This window comes from Pistacia vera, unplaced genomic scaffold (genome assembly GCF_008641045.1).
Source record: "Pistacia vera cultivar Batoury unplaced genomic scaffold, PisVer_v2 Contig602, whole genome shotgun sequence".
In the NCBI taxonomy this organism is placed as follows: Eukaryota; Viridiplantae; Streptophyta; class Magnoliopsida; order Sapindales; family Anacardiaceae; genus Pistacia; species Pistacia vera.
This window is the reverse complement of record NW_022196449.1, coordinates 95,822-116,912: the sequence shown is the minus strand read 5'-3', so window position 1 is coordinate 116,912 and position 21,091 is coordinate 95,822. Positions and strand designations below refer to the sequence as shown.

Sequence of the window (21,091 nt, the reverse complement as noted above, 5' to 3'; positions counted from 1 at the left end):
GTTCGCGGGTTGACTGGTCCAACCGATTGGACCGGTCGGTCTGACTGGTATGTAACAATCCCATCTTTAAACAATTCCATTAATTGTTATAAGTTTGAAAACTGGCAAATACATCCCTAAAAGTTACCTATAAACCCCTGTGAGTTTAAAACAAAGTAAATACACCCTCAAGTTTTATTATTAATTATTTTTTCTCTCTCCCCATCACTTCCATCTTTCACTTTTCTTTTTCTCTCTCCATCAGGCCATCACTCTCCATCAATTTCTTTCTTTTTCCTTTTTTCTCTCTCTCTCCCCATCACTCCCCGTCACTTTCTTCTTCCTTTTTCTTTTCTCTCTCTTTCTTCGTCTCTTTCTTCTTCCTCCACTGTAATTTTTCTTCACTTTCTTCTTCCCTCTCTTTCTCTTCATCTCCTCTTTTCTTTCTTTTAATCTTCTTCCTTACTCTTTCTCGTGTCTCATCTTCTCTTTCTTCTTCCTTCCTTTCCCCTCCCCTTACTTCTTTTTCTTTACAATTGAAGATGAAAATGGAAGATAATGAAATGGTGCTGAAATTAGTTTAGGAATATGAATTTTTTTGAATTAAACGAACCGTTTTAAGCCCCGAGCCGATCGGTTCAACGGTTTTGTACTGTTCGTTGGTCCAAAACGGGTTTATTGACATTTCTGATTTATGTAAACTCGGACTGGAGTAAAAGACGGCTCTTGGTTGAACCGGTTGAACCGATTGGTTCGGGTTTTAAAACAAAGGTTGGGAGTCAACGACGATCGATACGTGTCAATAACCCTACTGCCGACGCTAAAAACAGACTCAGAAGCAACCGTAGTAATAGGGATGGCTAATATGTCACGAGCCATGGTAGACAAGATAGGGAACTTTGTTGAATTAGACTTCTACCAGGTCAAAGCATCAAACGCCATAGGGTCCCCAACATATTTATGGCATCCCTTTCCCAGGTAACAGTCTAACTCTGACTTTGTTGGCTTAACCATCTCAACCACATCCAGAAACTCACTAAAATCATCCCAATCATCCGCCCTCTCTGTCGTTGCCCCTGACCCCTCACCAACCTACTGAACTCCACCCCCTGTAGATGCAGAAGAGCAGGCAGTCGTCAATGCTTTACTGAACATCAACATACTCCCTAGATACCTCATACAAGGCATCTCGAACAACATCCATATTTGCCCGCGCTTCAGGCTCAGGAAACATCTTAGGGAATGCCCATTGAATTACCCTCATCTTCAGTTTAGGGTCCAAAATAGCAGCCACACCCATCAATAGATTATATTCTCCCCAATATTTGTCAAACTTTTCTTTCATTTTCCAAATCATGGTCTGTATAAACTAATCTCCATCCTGACTCTTACTATCCAACATAATTTTTATTGTACAAACTTGTTTTAGAAATAAGTTTGATGTCAGATAATCACTCCCTGATATCAGATTCGAAGCACCACTAAACACCTTCAAAATTGAACAAATTTCTCAACTTTGTCTCAATCCTTCTCCTTGGGACAATAATGATAACTCAAATCCCTCTCCTTCAAACAAGGGGAAACACACCTAAATTTCATGGTCGTTGTCAACATATCATATGTTGAATTCCATCGCGTTTTGCAATTAAGAATAAGTTTGCGAAATGGCAATTGGCGCTGCTGAACAATCTCTGTAAATACCTTTAGTCTACTCTCCGATGAATTGATATACATCACGGTATCACGGATGTCCTCAATAATGTGTCTAATCTGATAAAGACCATTTTGAACAATCAGGTTCAAGATGTGTGCACAACACCTCACATGAAACATCTTGCCCCCACATATGAGCTTCCTCGTAGCTTGGAAATTATCTTTCAACACTTTGACTGCAACATCATTGCTTGAAGCATTAACCACCGATATCGTGTGGACTTTAGCTTCAATTCCCTAATCCATCAAACACTTGAAAATTGCATCAGCAATGACAACACTAGAACGGGGAGGAGGAAAATGAATAAGGTTTAACACCCGTCTATTAAACTTCCAATTATCATCAATCCAATGCCCAGTCAAGACCATGTATTCCATCATTTGATTGCCTAAATGCCATAGATCTGTGGTCAGACTTATCTTCCTAAAACCCTTCAATAAGGTCAACATCTTCTCCCTCTCACCTTCAAACACTCTCATACAATCATTTTTACAAGTATTACGGGATATCGGAGTCCATTCAGGAATCCCGTACTTCATCATGTTATTCAACCCCTCTTCCTCCACAATAGAAAATGGATGCTCATGCATCAGCACCCAATGTGCAATAAACTCTCTCATCTTCAGCATACTGAATTGGCCTCGTAGAGCAGGCAGGACATTAGAGCCACCCTGAGAACTGAAAGGGAGGAAATTTATTTGTTGTTGCCTCAAGTGAGCTGTTCTCTTCGCACATCTTTTCAAATGTCTATTGAATTGTGTTGTGCTTCCACTAGCAGTCATTTTCAACTTTGTTTTACAATAAATGCACTCTCCCTTCCTTATACCACCAGGGAGAACCACCTCTGTAAATTCTGACCACACAACTGATGTCTTCGCTCTCTTCTTCCTCTCTAGTGGATTGTCCTCAACATTTTCAAGGCTACTCACGCTTTGCTCGGTATCACCTGTGCTTCCATAAATGTTACGCCGATCAACTGCTCTTATCGTAACACAATCGTCGACGACATCCAATGTAGGGGTGCTTGAGGAACTGTCTCCCGATGCCATACCTACAATTGAAAAATGAATTAACCACTATCGTTAGACAATATCATACAGTTAAAATAATATATAATTGACATAATATATATTCATTTTACCAAAAAAAAAAAAAAAATCTGTTATATTTTTAATGGGTTAGAATTATACTTTGGAGTCCAAACACTTGCTTCTCTATTTATATTCTTAATACATACCATAAGGCCTGAGTGAAACAGAAACTGTCTAGTTTGCAAGAACTTATTTTAGTCACCACAGATAATAAACAGAAATAATGCCTAAATTTTGTGTTCTAATTTTGAAATCTCAATTTAAATATGCATCTTCCATAATATGATGGGAATCCAATGGTCTTGACACATCAAACTTGTCCTCATAAGAGTCGTTAACCCAATTGTTGTCTTTTAAAGATTCACAAAATGTCTTTGAAAGACGCAATATGAAAACTGAACGTGAATTCAAAATTTTACATTTTAATATCTAAAAACTCTACTCAAAGAACATGATCGACGTGACTCAAAATGCAAACTTTCTCATCACAAATTCCACTATTCTATGTCTTATTCCATCTCTAATCATAAATATGTTACAGAATTTTGATATCAATAGTAAATGATTGCACATTGAACTTGATTTGCATACTTCATTTAAAAAGACATGCAAAAGGAAACTTATTAATGGTGTGTAATAACATGAAGGGCAGCACTAAAAGATGTTTTACTTAAGCAAGAAACTTTGAACTATCTACTTTCAAGGAAAAAACCTGAGAACACATTAAAGTTTGAAATCCATGATAGGTTCCTTCACGGTTGAGAGTAAGAAAAACAAAATCCAAAAGTCAACAGCACAAAAATAATAAACAATATCCTTGTAGTGATCGCATCTGATAAGTTGAACATCAATATCTCCTTCCTAATCCAATCTTTCCTACACCTTAATGGCATAAAAACGCATTTGTTGGTTTTGCATGGAAACAAGGCAGAAAAACAGATGAAATAAAGAGAACTTTTTGAGAAAAGAAATGCTCTGTTTTTTATTCAAAAAACAAGGGCAAATATATACCCAGCTTACGGCACTGTTCCAATAAGAAATTACAATATTCAAATTTAAACTTACTACACGGTGTACACGTACAAGCATGGAGGGAGTTACACTTAATCAACCTAATACACCTAAACAAATTATGATAGGATTGGACTGAAATGGCAAAACAAAACCCAAATCAAACATGAGCCGAATCCAAAGCTTCAACTTAGCTAAAACAATCTACTCATCACCCAACTCCAACTCTAACAGTTAGACGATCCACTCATCTCATGCTTGCTTTTTTCATATAATTATTTGTCACAAACAAACAACTAACTATCACATACAGGCATAGCAAACTAACCTGGAAGTTTCAGAGTGTCTGTGATTTGGGGCCTCCTTTTCCAGTTGCCGAGATCGGAGATGGCGATGGAGATTATCGATTTCAGAGTGTCTGGCTTGCGATTTGGGATTTGGGGATCTTTGTTTACGATTTGGGATTTAGGGCAAGTGGGATTGTGAACTGAAATTGATTTGGTATTTTGGTGTATCGTGTTATAAGAATTTGCACTTTGGGGGGGAAACTATCAATTTTTAAACTTTTTCACTGGAAAATATCAGTTTAATACCAAATGGTTTAAAAAATCACCAAAGCACCCTACGTAAGTGCACAGTGCTTACGCGACCAGGCTTGCGAGCCCACGAGCCAAGCCTCATTGTGTTTGAACTTGACTCGGTTAACAAATCGAGTTCGAGTCGAGCCTTATCGAGCCGAGCTCTAACCGAGCTTTTACCGCGCGAGCTGGCTCGGCTCGTTTACAGTCCTAGATTCAACCCTTTCTCTTTCATCTCCTTAAATCTCAAGTGTGCTTCATTGAGATTACCATTCTTCCCAAGGCAATTGATCAAAGAATTGTAAGAGATGATATCTGGTTTATAGTTGTCATTCTCAAGTTCTTCAAAAACTTTAACAGCCTCGTCAATGTTTCCAGCCCTACCAAAGCTTGCGATCAGAATATTGTATGTAAATATATCTGGGGAAGGGCCATCTCTTTTCATTTTCTCATAAAGATCATAGAAGTGAGATATTTGCTTCAACCTGCCAAGAGATGATAATACTGTGTTATACATCATTGTATCAGGACCTATTCCCTTCTCATGAATCTTACTCAGCAGGTCCATAGCCTCTGTTCTTTTGCCTGTACTGCACAGGCTTTCTAACATGGACATGTAAGCATCCCGATCTCCCCTATCATCTAAGCTCCACATGTTGCAAAACAATCAATGAGCTTCACTTGCGTGGCCCAATTTGCTCAGAGTCTTAACAAGATATGCATTGATTGACTTAGTCATGTATTTCTTTGACACTTCCACAACCTCATCTAGTTTAGCAAGCTGCCCTTCTGCGGCCAGAACATTTAAAATGATACTATAAGTAAATTCATTAGGTCGACATTCTCTTTCCACCATTTTAGAGAAGAGAAGAATAACTTTGTCAACCATCCGTCCGTTTGCAAGTGCCTGGATCATAGTGTTATAAGCAAATAAATTAGGAGTGCAGTACTTTGTTATCATTTGGTCAAAAAAGTGTCAGTGATTCATCAGGTCTACCCATCTTTCCAGTCATTCTGATCATGATTGTGTAGGTGTACTCATTAGGCTCACAATGCTTCTGTTCCATGTCTTCAAAAGAACTGTAGGCTTCATCAACCTGTCAAAATACTGCAGATCAGCTAATAAGGATCCATGGAACTAACGATGGACTGCAAAGCAACTACCAGGAAAATGCACTTGTATGAATGAACTACAACACACCAATCTTAAAGAAACATCTGGATGTAAATAAATAGAATGCTAAAACCAGGCTTGCACATTGTTTCTCATCATTTGATGGAATTCCTATATTACTTTCTGGTTTACTATAAAAGCTAATCGCCTGGCAGTATCCAAACACTTCCTTTCATAGCATGCCTCACGATTTAGAAACAAAATCAAAATATTCTTCCACTTTTGACAATCAATTTTAAATTCCTAGACATTCCCTACAGATCCACTTTCATGGCTACCTCAACTTCACAGAAGATTAATGCTTACAGGAAAAGCTATAAAACATGCTTTGAGCTCCATGCATTAATAATTATAAGGCAGAATAATTAAACAAACATATAAAAAAAAAAAAATGAGTTTGGAATTTCACAACAAGAACCTTTTCATTTTTGGCCAAAGCATCCAGTAGCATGTTGTAGGCAAAGATGTCCAACTAATATCCTTTCTTCCACATCTCATTGTAAACCCTGAACGCCTCGTGCATGTCATGTGACCTCAAGTAAGCTTGTAGTAAACACTTGTACGTGCAGCAGTTCATCTTCAAGTCCCATTTTTTAACCAACCCAATACAATTTTTCAAGTCATCAAAATTACCAAAGAAAGCCAATCAAAATGTTAACGGTCGAGATGTTTCCACGTATCTTGGATCTCTCCATGTCGCTCAGTAATGCACAGACGATATCAAACCGGTCGGGGGGAGTCGATTTAGATAGAATTAAAATGAGTCGCGAGTAAGTAAAGGCGTCGTGGTAAAAATTAGGGGAAAGTGATGGACAAAACTGGAAAAAATTATATGCAAGACGAGGATAGTTTAGGGATTTGAGAATTTCGGAGGCTTCGGGTGAAGTGAGGGGGAGACAGAGAGGAGAAGTAATTCGACAGCGATGACGTGGCGGTACGGTATTGGATGAGGCGAGTGGCCTTGCAGATGATAAGGTGGCGCGGGATTGGGTAGCCGCGAGAGTCAGAAGGGATGGGCTGAGGTGTCGTGACTTTGGGCATGAGGGAATGGCTGGTCGGGGAGGTTGAGCTGATTTTGGCTATGATTTTGTGGCATAGTGACGCCATGTGATAGTGGCAGCGGCAGCGGCGCATGGTTGTTGTAGTGGCTTGGAGTTTGGATTTTCTACAAGTGAACTCATTGTGTCTCCTATCCATGACTATTATTACTATTCTAAGATATGGGATATGAGTAGCGGACGGTAGGTATTACTATTCTAAGATATGCCATACGAGTAGCGGATGGTGGGTATCCGAGAGTGTATTTTAAACCTTTTTTATATATAGATATGTATGTTGGTATTCTTAAAAATATCGATACAAATTGATACGATTTTATTAATTTTTGGCCTAAAATTTTTTTCAAGTTGGATCCGAATCACACAATCTGGTTCACTAAAATCTGCCCAAATTTATCAATTTTGTGTGGAAAAAGCAAAATAGAAGAAGTGTTGTTCATTTTACATGAGAATAATAACACAAGATATTAACATTGATGTTAAAAATAATATAAATTCTTAATTTCGTAATTAATTTTGATTATCTAATATCATAATTTATTAACTTAATTAATTTTGGTATTATAATATCATAATTTAAAGTTAACAGGACCATTTTTAAATTTTTTATTATTTTATTAATTTTTTTTTGAAAAAGGCATATATATATGATAAGTTACGCAATACGAGAATGATATGTAGCTACGCAATACACGATTTTCGATACTCATTGATACGCGGTTTGACAACATACTTCCATTTATCTACGTCCTTTGGGTTTTGTTTGTAATTTGTGTGTCATGGATGGACCTCATGGTGCAGGAACGAAGAATCCATAATTAATAATTTATTAATTTAATTATAAAATAGTAATTAAATTTTATTTTAAAAGTAAAATAAGAGTGTAATTTTTAAGTAAAATTGGATTTACCAGTTCCAGATACCGATACTGTTTGCAAAACTTAATACACCCCTATTGTTCATAAAATGACAAAAAAGTCCTGTGAAAAAATACACCCCAAATATTTACATAAATTACAAATAGACCCAAAAATCTGTTTACAAAAATGACAAATGTAACCTCGATTCCGAGTCCCGTTCCCAGTTCATTACATTACATATTATAGTTAAGACTACATATGAATAATTTGATTTGAAAATCATCCAATATTTGTGAGGTAACGCCGTAACGGGTATGATGCAAGGCTATACAACAGTTCAGTTATAATGGAATGTTTTATTGGTGTGAGTAGTTAAATTTAGATAACTTGATTGAGGAAGATAACTTGATTGAGTAGTATGTGACATTTACAAAGTAAGAAGAGGCTGATGATTACACAAACAAGGAGTGGCGTGACTTTATTTAGGATCAACATTGTAACAAACCCTGTTGATAAGTATCCCATTGATCTCATCTGCACCACTTTTTAGTCCCACAATTTGAACTACCAAAGCCAAAGGTGGGCCTAAACTAAGCTTGTTCATTAGATTGTCCATGGTGTACCTGAATATGATGATGAAAAGAAAAGAAATAATGAAAGCATGTAGTTTGAGTACTACAAAGTGCAGTCTGTTTATGTGGATAACTCCGTGAGCGGGTAATGATAAAAAAAAAAAAAAAAAAAAGCAAAACCAGTATTCTAGAAATGACAAAGATGTTCAAAATTGGTTATCAGTTGTACCGTCATATGTGACTTTACCTTTAACCTTAGCTGCCTTTAACCTTGGCTTCATATAAAGGTATAAAATGTACAGTACAACCCTTCTCATTTATTATGCTTACACATCAAAAGAAATTTGACTCAGAACTCCTCATATTTTCACTATAATGGCTAGTGGTTCAACGTACCTGATAGTGAGGCCAGAGCAAGGTGGAATTCTGGACTTGGCCAAATACTTGGTGTTGGGGGACATAAGGAGCGGTGTCAAGTTTTTGGAATTTGAGAATCCCAGTGGAGCAGAACAGCTACCGGTTGGTGATCATAGATGGGTTATTGTTGTCTCTATTATCGCGCGTAAGATTATTGGGTTTTTTGGTAAGCCCTTGGAGTACACTGGCTATGTTGTGGATTTCTTTCTTAATCTTCTCTCTCAGAATGGGAACCTTCTTGGCTTACTATACAACCTCCTCCATGGTAAACTTCCTCAAATAAACTCTCTTTCTGTATATTTATGTTTTATTTTCTCTTTTCATAACTTGCTTGATCATTTGTGTTCCAACATCAACCACTTCATTTATGGTTTTGTAACGGTTGCAATTATCTTACTTGTTGGGCATTTATGACCTTACTAGATACTAAAATATCAAAAAGTTTCACAATCCTTGTTGCATGGTTGATGTTATGGGGATGTAGGCAAGGTCGTAATTCCACGGAGAGGCACGCAGACTTTTCTTAGTACTATTGGGCATTTGGATGACCGAATAGACCTTTACAAGGGCCAAGACTTGGTGGAGCAATTGATCTGTGATTCTGATTCAGGGGAGAGTGGCGTAAATTTGAAAATGGGGAACCGAGCTCTCATGGACCTCTGTATGATGGCATCCAAGTTAGCATATGAGAATGCTGAAGTTGTTAAAGATGTAGTTCATCACTGGAAGGCAAGCTATTCTATTTCTGTTTCATCCCCTCTATACAATAATTCATTGATCTTTTGGTATTGATTGATTCATTAATGTTTTCTATGAACTTCCCATATAAATAATATGATTTATGATTTAGACATTTTGTGAAAGCAGATGCATTTTGTGGACTTTTACAACTGCTGGAATGGTAAGGATTTTGATTAGTGGTTGCATTCATTTAAGGCCATGACTGTCCTATCTCTTTCCTTGAGAAAAACTCCATATATTCAGTTGTTTTGATCAAATTTTCTGTCTTTTATCTTTTCATATTCTTCTTCTTTCTTTTGGGGTTTCATTTTATAGATTTCCAAAAGGAGATGTCCACTCAAGTTTTCATATTATGTGACAAGCCCAAAGATGCAAGTTTGATATTGATCAGCTTTAGGGGCACAGAACCTTTTGATGCTGATGATTGGAGTACTGACTTTGACTACTCTTGGTATGAGATACCGAAATTGGGAAAAGTCCATATGGGATTCTTAGAAGCCTTAGGGTTGGGCAACAGAACCAATGCTGAAACCTTCCAATATCACCTTCAGTCGAAGGCAGCAAATTTCAACCTGTCAAAAAGTGATGATGTGACTGGAAATTCTTCAAAAGGTCGTGAATCAATACCATCAAGAACTAAGTTTGGCTTAGAAAAAAATGGTAGTGATCACTCTTTTGACTCTGAGGAACTAGCTAGTACTGTAATGCCACCAGAAGCACTGGAGGTGACTGCATATTATGCTGTGAAAAGTAAGCTGAAGAGCTTACTCAAGGATCACAAGAATGCAAAATTTGTGGTCACTGGGCATAGCTTAGGTGGAGCCCTTGCTACATTGTTCCCAGCGGTGCTGTTGCTACATGAGGAGATGGAGATAATGCAAAAATTGTTGGGTTTATATACATTTGGACAACCAAGGGTTGGGAATCGGCAGCTGGTGAGTTTCATGGAAGCTCATTTGGATTCTCCAGTACCAAAGTACTTCAGGGTGGTTTACTGCAATGATTTGGTGCCCAGGTTGCCGTATGATGACAAAACTTTCTTGTACAAGCATTTTGGTGTGTGCCTATACTATGACAGCTTCTACGTTGAACAAGTACGTATATACTGACTTTCTGTTCAAAGTTTCTCTTACCTTTCACTTACAATACTTTTCATTTCGTATTTCATGAACTACTTTTCAACTTTTCATGGTGAACCTACATGATAAGCCAGTTGTCTGTATGCTATTAATATCTATATCTGAAATGGTTGATTAGAGAAAATCCTTGTTTCTTTCAGGATTTCTTTTGGCAAACTTTTTCATTTTCTTTGTTGGTAGAATTTCAGATGAATTATTTAGAAAATATATCCTTGGGGAGCATTGTATATATGATAAAAGTTTTTCTGTGGAAGATGTTATGGACAAGAATCCTCATACATTTGTGTTCAAAGTCATGTTGTGACAGCCAGAGTCTTCCATTAACAGTTTTTGTTGTTCATAGTAATGACTTGTATCTTCTCCACTGCATGCATATTAAAGAAAGTGGACGAAGAGCCAAACAAAAATTTCTTTGGGTTAAGGTACCTGATTCCAGAACATCTAAATGCTGTTTGGGAGTTAATCCGAAGCTTAACAATGGGTTACACCTATGGACCAGAGTATAAGGAGGGGTGGTTTTCCATCTTGCTCAGGATACTGGGACTGGCACTCCCGGGCATTTCTGCACATTGCCCGACAAATTATGTCAACTCTGTGAGGCTTGGAAAGGAGCGTGTTGTTCAGATGTCATCTCTTGAGAGAGCTTCTTTTCTGAATGATGGATGATTGCACTTGGATTCTCATGGAACCAAGAGATCATTGATCTAATGAACTCATCATTGGATAAAATTATAAGGTACCATTGCATTACTTTTTTATATGCTTTAGGACGAATGTCTGTTTTTGTATTCGTTTCTATTTCTGTTCAAAATCTTCTTTATCAACAACAGGATTATAAAGTCTTTGCAATATACCACCGCTGTGTCCATGGAATGTTTTTCTTGAATTCTAGTTAAATTTTTTGCCTTGCTATAATTTATTGCCGACATTCTGGTCATGTTGTGTCATACTGAATGATCATCCAATGGTTTCAGTTAAGTAAAAATTGAAGATAAAGAACATGGCAGTGAAACTTTAATGCAGCAGATAAGAGTGTTTACTTGGTTACAAAGCAAAAACCACGTGAGATTAGTAAATTCCAAAGAGAAAATTCAACTGTTTCAAAGAGCTTTATTACTTTTTGATTGCATAAATTATACATAAAGATTCTACCAACAAAAATAAGAATTCGCATACCCAAAGACATAGTCCTCTTCTGTATCAAAAAATTGAGAAACAAACTAAGAAATAGCAAGAATTATTAACCGAAGCCACCTAAAGTTATGCATTCCTGACCTTTTAGACCCTAAAGAATTGAGAACTTTCTTGCATAAATTACAAATGCCACTTTTGAATGACTCTTGGATAGAAAATTTTAACAAATTTGGCAGATCATACTCTGAACATCATTCTTGTAAAGGTAAAATACCGAGGTCAGGATTGCTTTCATTAAAAAATTGAACAATAAACATATGCATACCATGGCTTCAGACTGTATGAGCTGATTGAATCACATTCAAGTCTAGATTTTTAAGCCTCACCACTGATTCTACATGTCCTTTCAAAGTGTGAATCTCTCCCAGTCTGTCAAATTCAACAGTCATTTTAACAATTAGAATTCAGAGTATATTCATTTCATAAAAATATTTCTCAAAACATTCCTGAGGCATTTTTAGCAAAGTATGTATACATAATTTAGCTAGAAAAATAACATATTCAAACCTTAGAGAACAATAGAAGTCAGAATTACCTGGCTATTTCAGCACGCCGCCTGGCTTGCTCAGCAATCAAAGAGGATCGAGACCGCCTGCCATTGAACTCCTCTGAAGCCATTAAACCTTGAAGACTTCTCTGAGAAAGAACCCACTGAGCTGCTCTATCTTCCTTCCCGTAATCTTTCTTTGAAGTAAAAGCAGTCTGTTGAAACACAGAATTAGATAGGAAAAGCATGAAATTTTTTTTCAAGCTTATGCTTAATCCTTGATGAGATGAATGATCAAACCTAGACAAATATGAAACACTGCACTGACCTTTCTATCAAATAACAGATTCCAGGCCTCTCCACTCAAGGCGTACCGAACTGTGAACTTGATGATGTCCAGTGGAATGTAGAATATCAAGCTGTATAACCATATAATTCCAGCCCATCCCCATCCAATGCCACTGATATAAGCAAAGCTAATATGTGCGTAGACAGCAATTATGGTAGCAACCTAGATGTTAAAGAAAATAATTAACAAGGGATTTTAAACGCAGCCTGGTGTCAAGTAGAGTGTATAGATATGCACAAGAAGTGGATATCAAATATAGTGAGCTTCTCTTATTAAAAGCATACCAGTTGAGCCACCACAAATGCACACATCAAGAGAGCTCCAGGCCTTTCTACAAATGACCAACTCTGACTTCGTGTAACAAATATGAGAGCCTGGCTGATGATGCTCACTTGTAGATATACAGCAGATGACACTTGCTCACTATCGCTAGAGATGGACCTTACATGAAAGTGGGTCTGCAGCAACATATACGGTTAATATCAGAATATAGCTGAAGATAACTCAACAAGTATATTTTTCAACATCTACAGAACCAAAATCTTCACATGAGGATTAAATAAACTTGATACCTCAAAGAAAGTGGTGTCAACTATAACCCAGTAAAATAGGACTGTAACCAATGCGAGATAGGTGCCAATGACAATTCCAGTTGCAAATATCTCATTGAGTTTCCAACTGTCAGGCCTCGGAGATGGCTTCACCCGATCTTTAGAAATAGTCATGATGGTTCCTATTTGCAAATATACAATAAATTTATGAGATGGGAAAAGTGATAGAAGATAAGATAACACATAAACCATAAGAACCCTGTATTTTACTCTGGATAACTGAAGCTAACTTCAAATTTGGGTTTGTAGATTTTTTTTATTTTACATTCTTATCTGCGGTCTAACTTAAGAGATCACTAAGAAAAATGGAAAAGGCATTACATATTGAAACATTACCGTCGTTCAATATTGCAATGATCAAAACCATGAATGGTGGAAAGTCATATTCCCATATCAAAGCTAGAAGCACGAAACCAAGCTGCAACAGAATCGGATACAAAAACCATTCAAAACTTAAAATAAAATAAATCTTAATGGCCATAAATAAAAAAAAAAATAAAAAATAATCAAACATGTAAACCCCTGCTTACCACAATACGAATAGTTATGGAGACAGCATATATCTGCATATTCAGGAGGGATAATCAGTTTTTCAATTTGGTCAGCTTCAAAGCAAAATATACGCAGAGATATGATAAATTATAAAACAAAACTGAAGTATGACATGTTTAATACTAGAAATAATCTTATGTACCCTGTACCCCGACTGATATTGGACATCTGAGTGCTCCTAGAATGTCTCCTACTCCCAAATTTAGCTTGCAATGATATTTACTTTAACATGGTTTACTATTGGACTAAGAAATTTGACATATCAAAAGAGGGTAACGCATTTACAGAAGTTGGATCATTCAATCAAGTGATTCTTTATGAACTAGTAATCTGGTAGCATAAATTACATGTGGTGAGAATTTCATTGCTATCTAACATGCATGCCATAGAGACCTAAGTTTGCTATAGATTTAATGTTGAAATTGTGTTTTGAAAAAGATCAAAAATGTACCGTATAATTCTTCATTCTTTGGAATATAGCCCTGCTAGTCAACACAGCACTGACAATCACACTTAAGCCAGGCTCAGTTAAGACTATGTCAGCTGCACTCCTTGCAGCATCAGTAGAATCTGCCACCGCTATTCCAATATCAGCTTTCTTTAAAGCAGGTGCATCATTCACACCATCTCCAGTCATTCCAACCACATGCTTCTTCTCTTGTAGAATCTTTACGATTTCATATTTATGTTCTAAAAGTAGCATAGCAAGGATTACCAGTATCAGGAGATGAGCAGAAAAAAACTATAAACATGAAATATTCATATTTTGAGAAATGTTCAGTAACTTGACAAATATTAGCTCTTCCCTTATAATATGCTTTTATCTTTATATTCTATTTGTAGCTCAAAACTAGATAAATTTTAAAAGCATCCCTAATCAAATTATAACAACTGTTTCATATACCAGGAAATACGCCGGCAAAACCATCTGCCTTTTCAATGAGCTCATCCACAGGAAGAGCTTCATGAGCTTCATTTTCATGTTTGTCACGGCCCAACAGTGACGAAGAGGGGTACATGTTTGTTCCCATTCCAAGTCTTCTGCCTGTCTCCTTTGCAATTGCCAACTGATCACCTGTAGTAGCACATAGAATAACGTATTTCAATTGGACAGAATACAGAGGACGTTAAGAGTCTCATTCTCACAGTTCATTTATATACCATTGGCAGGATCAATTTTAAATTATTAACTTACACAGTCCTGATTTTTGTAGTATGATTTTGTTGGCAAGGAGTAACAGGCATAGAGGATATATGATGTCTACTATGGTCTGTAATATCATCAAAAATTCATGTACCTGTGATCATCTTAACACAGACTCCAAGGTTAAGTGCTCTACGGATGGTCTCAGCGCTATCATGTCTAGGAGGATCAAACAAAGGCAGCAACCCACAAAAAGTCCATGGACCTCCAGGACTCTCCTTAGTCTTTTCAGGAACTTCCTGTAAATGAAGATAATGAGTTAATGAAGATGCATGATTAATGAAGTTCAAAAGCATTCCTATTTGCTTGATACAATCAACACCAAGGAATAAAGGACACTGAATAAGTTATACCTGTAAAGCAACTCCGAGAGATCGTAAGCCCCTTTCAGCAAATTTGTCTATGATAGCATGCACTTTTCCAGCAATCTCGTCTCTCTCTGGGCATAGATTTAGGATCTGATATTTATGAAAAGAATACATGTTAAGAAAAAATTCTATACCTTTTGCAAATTACTTATAGGTAAATAGTTTTTGATATATCAAAATCATAAATACCTGTTCAGGAGCTCCTTTGCTGGCCCGATACCATTTACCATCAGAATCAATGTATGTGATTGCAGTACGCTTATCCACTGGATTGAATGGCAGAAAATGGACTTCTTTAATGTTTGCACGTGCCTGCATTGAAAAGGTCTTGCATAAGCATCTAGGAAAAGAAAAGAATAGACCCAGGAAACTTCAGTGCTGAGGTAGATTATTTTCCAGATTTACCTCTTTTGGATCAGCAAGCATATTAACAATGGCAGCGTCAATAGCATCCTGGTTCTCCACTCTTGCAGCTCTGGCTGCAAGCAAAACAATCATGTCTTTGTCCATATTCTTATTGAAAACCTGCAGGACATTTGTTTGATCTTAGGCTCATCTGGACATATGATGCAGTGAAAGGAAGTAACAACATCTCAGAGTTTAGAAGCTTTTCAGTAAAACTAGAAAGGACGAAACAGATTACAACAATCTTAGTTTTTGATGTCTAAAAGATTTATTTGTTATTAGAAAGTTTTTAATTGACAAATGAAATGAAGATTAAAGTAAACTAGGTGAAGAATTGCTTCTCTCATAGATATTTCGACAAGAAGTCAGTAGCCATACCTCTATAAGGTTCCGATCAACAGTGAGGCGATTCAAAGTAAGAGTTCCAGTTTTATCACTGCAGAGAACATCCATACCAGCCATTTCTTCAATTGCAGTCATCCTTTTTGTAATGGCACCCTTAAAAGTTTGAAAACAAAAAGAAGAAAGAAGATTTTGAAAGTCAAGACACAATTTGAATTGAGTTTCATGCTTATTTAAAAAAATGGAAAGGACAGAACTTAAGTTTCTTTCTGTTGCTAAATAATTCAGCTTATTATATCAAAAGCAGAAGCTTTTGGTTTATAGTCTTGGCAAGTTTGAGCATGGATTTGCCTTTGGTTTCAACTTCAGAACACTTGAAAGTTGATGACAACAGAAACCATGCTAGTATGAGATGCAGGGTAAGTTCAACATATTTTAGGCTTGTAGATGTTAAGAGTTGCACCTGTTGCGAAAGGCGATGAGAGCCAATTGCAAGCGTAACAGATAACACAGTTGGCATAGCTATTGGTATTCCTCCGATTAAGAGAACAAGAAGGTTGTTGATTCCATCCCTGTATGAGCGCTTCTGTATAGGGAACATGACAATGATTTCAAGAACCATTCCCACAGCTATAGAGCAAATGCAGAAGTTCCCAATGGATGTAAGGACCTGCAGACAAGTATATCCATAAACTCATATTATTCTCTAACCAGGTCTTCAGGTTTAATAATAATTGAAGAAATTTCAGAAATTATTTTTGATAGCCACGAATATTTGTAAATGCATCTGACCGATATTGAAGTTTGTAAAAATTAAAGAGACATAAGTTGGGGCTATTTGGGGTAACCTGCTGGAAATGCCCAACAACTTCTGTGGAGTCAACTAGATGTGCTGCTTTTCCAAAGAAAGAGTGAACACCGGTTGCAATCACCACAGCTTCAATTTCACCATGCTTACATGTTGAACCAGAATAAACCTCATCACCAGTTCTCTTGGTGACAGGGAGTGATTCTCCAGTTAGTGCTGACTGCACCCAAATTTTTACATTTTTTATCAGTATATGAATTGTATGGAGTTGCTTTAGAAATAATGCAAAAAAATTTAGTACTTTTTCACTGAATAGTACAGAACCAAGAAAGAACATTTAACATAATGTGATTAATAAAAGTGCAGGGAGTATATTATATCACAAAAAAAAAAAAAAAAATAAAAATCAATTTTTTTTTCTATATGCAAGAGGCACTAGCCTGGTCAATCTTAAGAGGGTCTCCTTCGAGAAGACGAGCATCTGCAGGGATAATATCCCCAAGCTTTATGCTAATTATATCACCTGGCACCAAAATAGATGCATCTTGCTCTTGCCAATGCCCATCACGGAGAACCTGCATAAAGACATTGTCAGTGGATATAAAATTGCATATGCAGAAGATGATTTTTTGTTTTTTTTGATAAGGGAAATGAGCAACACATTTATAGTAGAAAACTAATATGGTTTTGATTGCTTTTTACAAATGTTTTTGTTCTGATAGTTGAAGGCATCAATGAGAGGGACAAACCTTCGTTTTTGGAGCTAAACGCGCCATAAGGGCTGATGCTGCATTTCCAGCATTATTTTCTTCTATAAAACTAATTGTTGAGTTGATTATCAATAGACAAATAATCCCGACAAAGTCTTGCCAATCAGGACCCTCCCCCTGAAAAAATATCATTCCCAATAATTGATTCAGTTATGAATCATTCAGATGAAAGCAAGATGGCTATTTAAATAGAAAAGGAACCAGAAAAAAAAAAAAAAAAAAAATCTACTCACTCCACCATTGGCAAGGACTATTGCCATCACTGCTGCAGCTTCCATAACCCATGACAAAGGATTCCACATAAAACTGAGAAATTTCAGAAACTTGTTCTCCTGCATCAAAAAAATTGAGGATGTGTAATGGACTTAGAAGACAATTCAATTTCATGAACCTTGTCATTAATGAAGTTAGATAGAAACAGAAAGGGATGCTGTGGTATGATTAAGCCATATGGTCTGACGCTCCTAACCTCAAACTCCACATCAACTTCCATTACCCCGAATATTTTGCAAGAAAATATTTTCCAGAAACAAATATGTTATTTTGGCGAGGAAGGGAATGAATCATTTTAGCTCTGCAATTTCCTAGGCGCATTCTTTTGGTTCTGAAATTCAGCCTACGCAAGTAATTTTATCTCCTCCCCAAGATAAATATAAGTGAACATTCCGAACATAACTTTTCCTCACATCTTGCCAGTTTAGAATTTGTTATTTAACTTGTCATGCACATGCATATAAATATAAATTCCAGTGCAGAGAGCTCTGACTCAAGTTCCAATTGTCTACTTGCTTAAGAAACTTACAATGAATTCACACAAATTTTAAAACTGTGATTACCGTCTTCTCCTCAAGCTTGTTTGGACCAAAAATCTTCAATCGCACTTCAGCATCTTCAGAAGAAAGTCCTTGCGCAGACGTTTTAAGTTGTTCAAATACTTCATTCAATGGTAAATGTTCCTGTTAAAATAGCATTAAAAAAAAAAAAAAAATGGTTAGTACTAGAAAATGTGAAATGCAAAATGCAAAATGTAGCAACAGTAATGAATTTATAGCAGAGCTTACCAAATCAATGTTGTCACGGTTGAAGTTTTCAGGATCCAACAATGGTTTATCCAGATCCTCAGCCATGATTTAAGCTTGAAAATCTGGAGCTGGCATACAAAATCAAATGCTTCTGGTGAGTACTTAACCCAGAGAATATAAATCAACTAGTTGATATTAAAAAGACATTTATATGTTTGCAACATTCTCTTCCCTAACACCAATGCCCTTCAGATGCAGGGACAAAATAGAGTACCAAAGAATTGCATTGAAATATTTTAACTACATTTGCAAGAAATTGCATCAGTACAGATCAAATTGCATAGTTATGTATTATTTTCTTGTCACATGTTCGGATCACTAATGCTCATTATAAACTCTACTTTTAAAACATCGTAATGATCTACCAATATCATATACTTAGCAACTCTAAAAGCAGCAAAGCATCAGCGAATTTGATATGGTAAACTCAGGGCCTTCAAGTGCAACATCAAGAATCCAGAAATAAATAACTGATCAGATTGCAAATTCAAAAACCCATTTCCAGTTATGTTCATAGTTAAAGAAAGTCAGATCATGCATGCATAAAGATAGAAAAAACAAACAAAAGGATGAATAATTGACTTACTTGAGAGAGAGAGATGGAGGGAAGAGTAGAGGTCCAAGTGTAGTGGTGAATAATAGTAGGAGGATAAAGAAAGTATAGTGAAGTGAGACATGTATAAAAAGATTCATGATGATGATGATGATGATTTGGTGGCTGACTGGTGGTTGGAAGTTCACGACGAACAGCTGAAGCTGAAGCTGATCCTACTACTACTACACGTAAAAAAACAACAGGTGGCGCCATTTTCATTTCAACAAAACAGGAAAGACCGTTGCTAATTAACTACCATTCATAACTTACTCTTCCATACCTAACTGTCTTTCCCTCCAGCTTTTCATATCTATTTAAGCGTAATTACAAAAAAAATCCAGAATATATTTTGGTCTTTATAATAAACCACTCTGGTTTTGGAAATGAAATTCTACCCCTCATTCTAACAGTGAAAAGGGATTAGGCCTCTAACATTGACATGGTTTTGAAAGGAAAGGAAATGGTAATTTCCCAATTGGGCAGAATTTTATCAATGGATTTGGATGGAGTAAGGGTTAAGGTCCAATGTGAGGAACCAGCAGGGGTTATCTGTAAATTTGGAAGATTAAGGGGTTAAAATGAAATATAAATAGGTAGAGAGAAAGTCAAGAGATGGAGAGTTAGAATACATGGTCATGGATGGATGAAACTAAATAAGTGGGTAGCTAATTTTTGAATTTGGTGTGCTGGGAAATGATCAATTATGATTTTCTTGTAGTTCTGTTCATATAAAAAAAATTAAATTAAATTCGGATTTTAGGAGCAGACAGAACATGTGCTAACAAGTGTCGCTTGATCTGGTCAATTGTTTGGTTTATTAATTAATTAATTAATTTCTGATGATTATTTTATGTCTGTCCATTTCCTATAAGTGAATATTTATGTGTGTGTGAGAGAGAGACATGAAATGAGAAAAAAAAAAAAAAAAAAACATATATATATATATATAGTCAGAATTGACATGTGGAATTGTGGATACGTAGCTGCATATCCATCCCAGTATACATTAAATAAACAAATATTCAACTCTTATGAATTTTATTGAAGGAAATGGCAGAATATACAGTTTTGAGTAATGACATAATAGAAAATCAGATAGAACGACTCTTGAGAGCCCTATCTGAGATTGCATGGCCCAAAACTTGCACAAAGGAGCCCAGGACTTCATCTTTGGGCCCAACCAGCTGATCCACCACAATAGTGGACAATCCAATTTTGGATCTATTCTTTTCCTCTACAAATCCAATGTATGTGGAAGTGGAACCCTTCTTGCTCTTCTCTACCCTAGCTTGTCTCTTAGATATCTCTTAGATTATCACTCAATTTTCATTAAAAAAAGATTGTTCATGAGAGAAGATCTTAGCTAGATCTAGAGAGTTATAGATTAAGAGAGTATATAAAAGTGTAATGCTACACCCACAACTTCTTTTCATAAATTTTCTTTCACAATCTTGATGTGACAACTCGTAATTAATCAATTACAATTTATTAGGTGAGACTCAAATGTGACCTATTGTCAATTGACCAATTGAGAATTGTTATGTCAGGGTTGTTAAAAGAAGTTTGTGAGAAGAGGTTGTGAATGTAATATTTTCAGTATATAAAATCAGTTATACTCAAAGGTTTAACTTAATGAATCAATTTTCTAACTATCATCTATCTTAACTCTCCAATAAGGTGTAGTTAACATAATATAATTATATTAATTAGTACCACATATATATGTACTTATTGTCCTAGTACAAACTAGATTTTGTATGTGGTGTCTTCTACTTCACTCCTGAACACATACACTGCATGACTTATAAAAGAAGCTACTCAATAGATAAGGCATGTTCCTGGAAGGAACAGTTGGATCTTCCTACTTCTCCACGTTATTTGTTTTAAAATTGCTACTCCCTTGTTTATGCTTGATTTTAACACCAACGACTCACACGTGCAAAATATTAAGTGAGCTTAAAAATTACACGTGATATAAAAATATACAGTG

At 36.2% G+C, this 21,091-nt stretch overlaps 2 protein-coding genes across 2 annotated transcripts; one reads left to right on the top strand and one right to left on the bottom strand.

Moving 5' to 3' along the window:
• Nucleotides 1-8,334: 8,334 nt before the first annotated feature.
• LOC116110462 lies at nucleotides 8,335-11,220 on the top strand. The gene is made up of 5 exons (XM_031396678.1): nucleotides 8,335-8,719; nucleotides 8,939-9,183; nucleotides 9,322-9,355; nucleotides 9,511-10,289; nucleotides 10,716-11,220. The coding sequence occupies exons 1-5, from the start codon at nucleotides 8,413-8,415 to the stop codon at nucleotides 10,998-11,000; spliced, it is 1,650 nt and encodes a 549-aa protein (XP_031252538.1). The 5' UTR covers nucleotides 8,335-8,412; the 3' UTR covers nucleotides 11,001-11,220.
• Nucleotides 11,221-11,419: 199 nt separating this feature from the next.
• LOC116110461 (ATPase 10, plasma membrane-type-like) lies at nucleotides 11,420-19,164 on the bottom strand. The gene is made up of 22 exons (XM_031396676.1): nucleotides 19,093-19,164; nucleotides 18,486-18,574; nucleotides 18,261-18,380; nucleotides 17,658-17,756; nucleotides 17,404-17,541; nucleotides 17,095-17,229; nucleotides 16,695-16,874; nucleotides 16,310-16,516; nucleotides 15,883-16,002; nucleotides 15,505-15,624; nucleotides 15,289-15,411; nucleotides 15,085-15,189; nucleotides 14,826-14,970; nucleotides 14,432-14,602; nucleotides 13,979-14,217; nucleotides 13,506-13,538; nucleotides 13,312-13,393; nucleotides 12,937-13,097; nucleotides 12,649-12,822; nucleotides 12,344-12,526; nucleotides 12,064-12,230; nucleotides 11,420-11,897 (listed from the first exon to the last, which is right to left on the bottom strand). Exons 2-22 carry the CDS (start codon nucleotides 18,549-18,551, stop codon nucleotides 11,801-11,803), a joined length of 2,865 nt encoding a protein of 954 aa, XP_031252536.1. The 5' UTR covers nucleotides 18,552-18,574; nucleotides 19,093-19,164; the 3' UTR covers nucleotides 11,420-11,800.
• Between the last annotated feature and the right edge of the window lie 1,927 nt (nucleotides 19,165-21,091).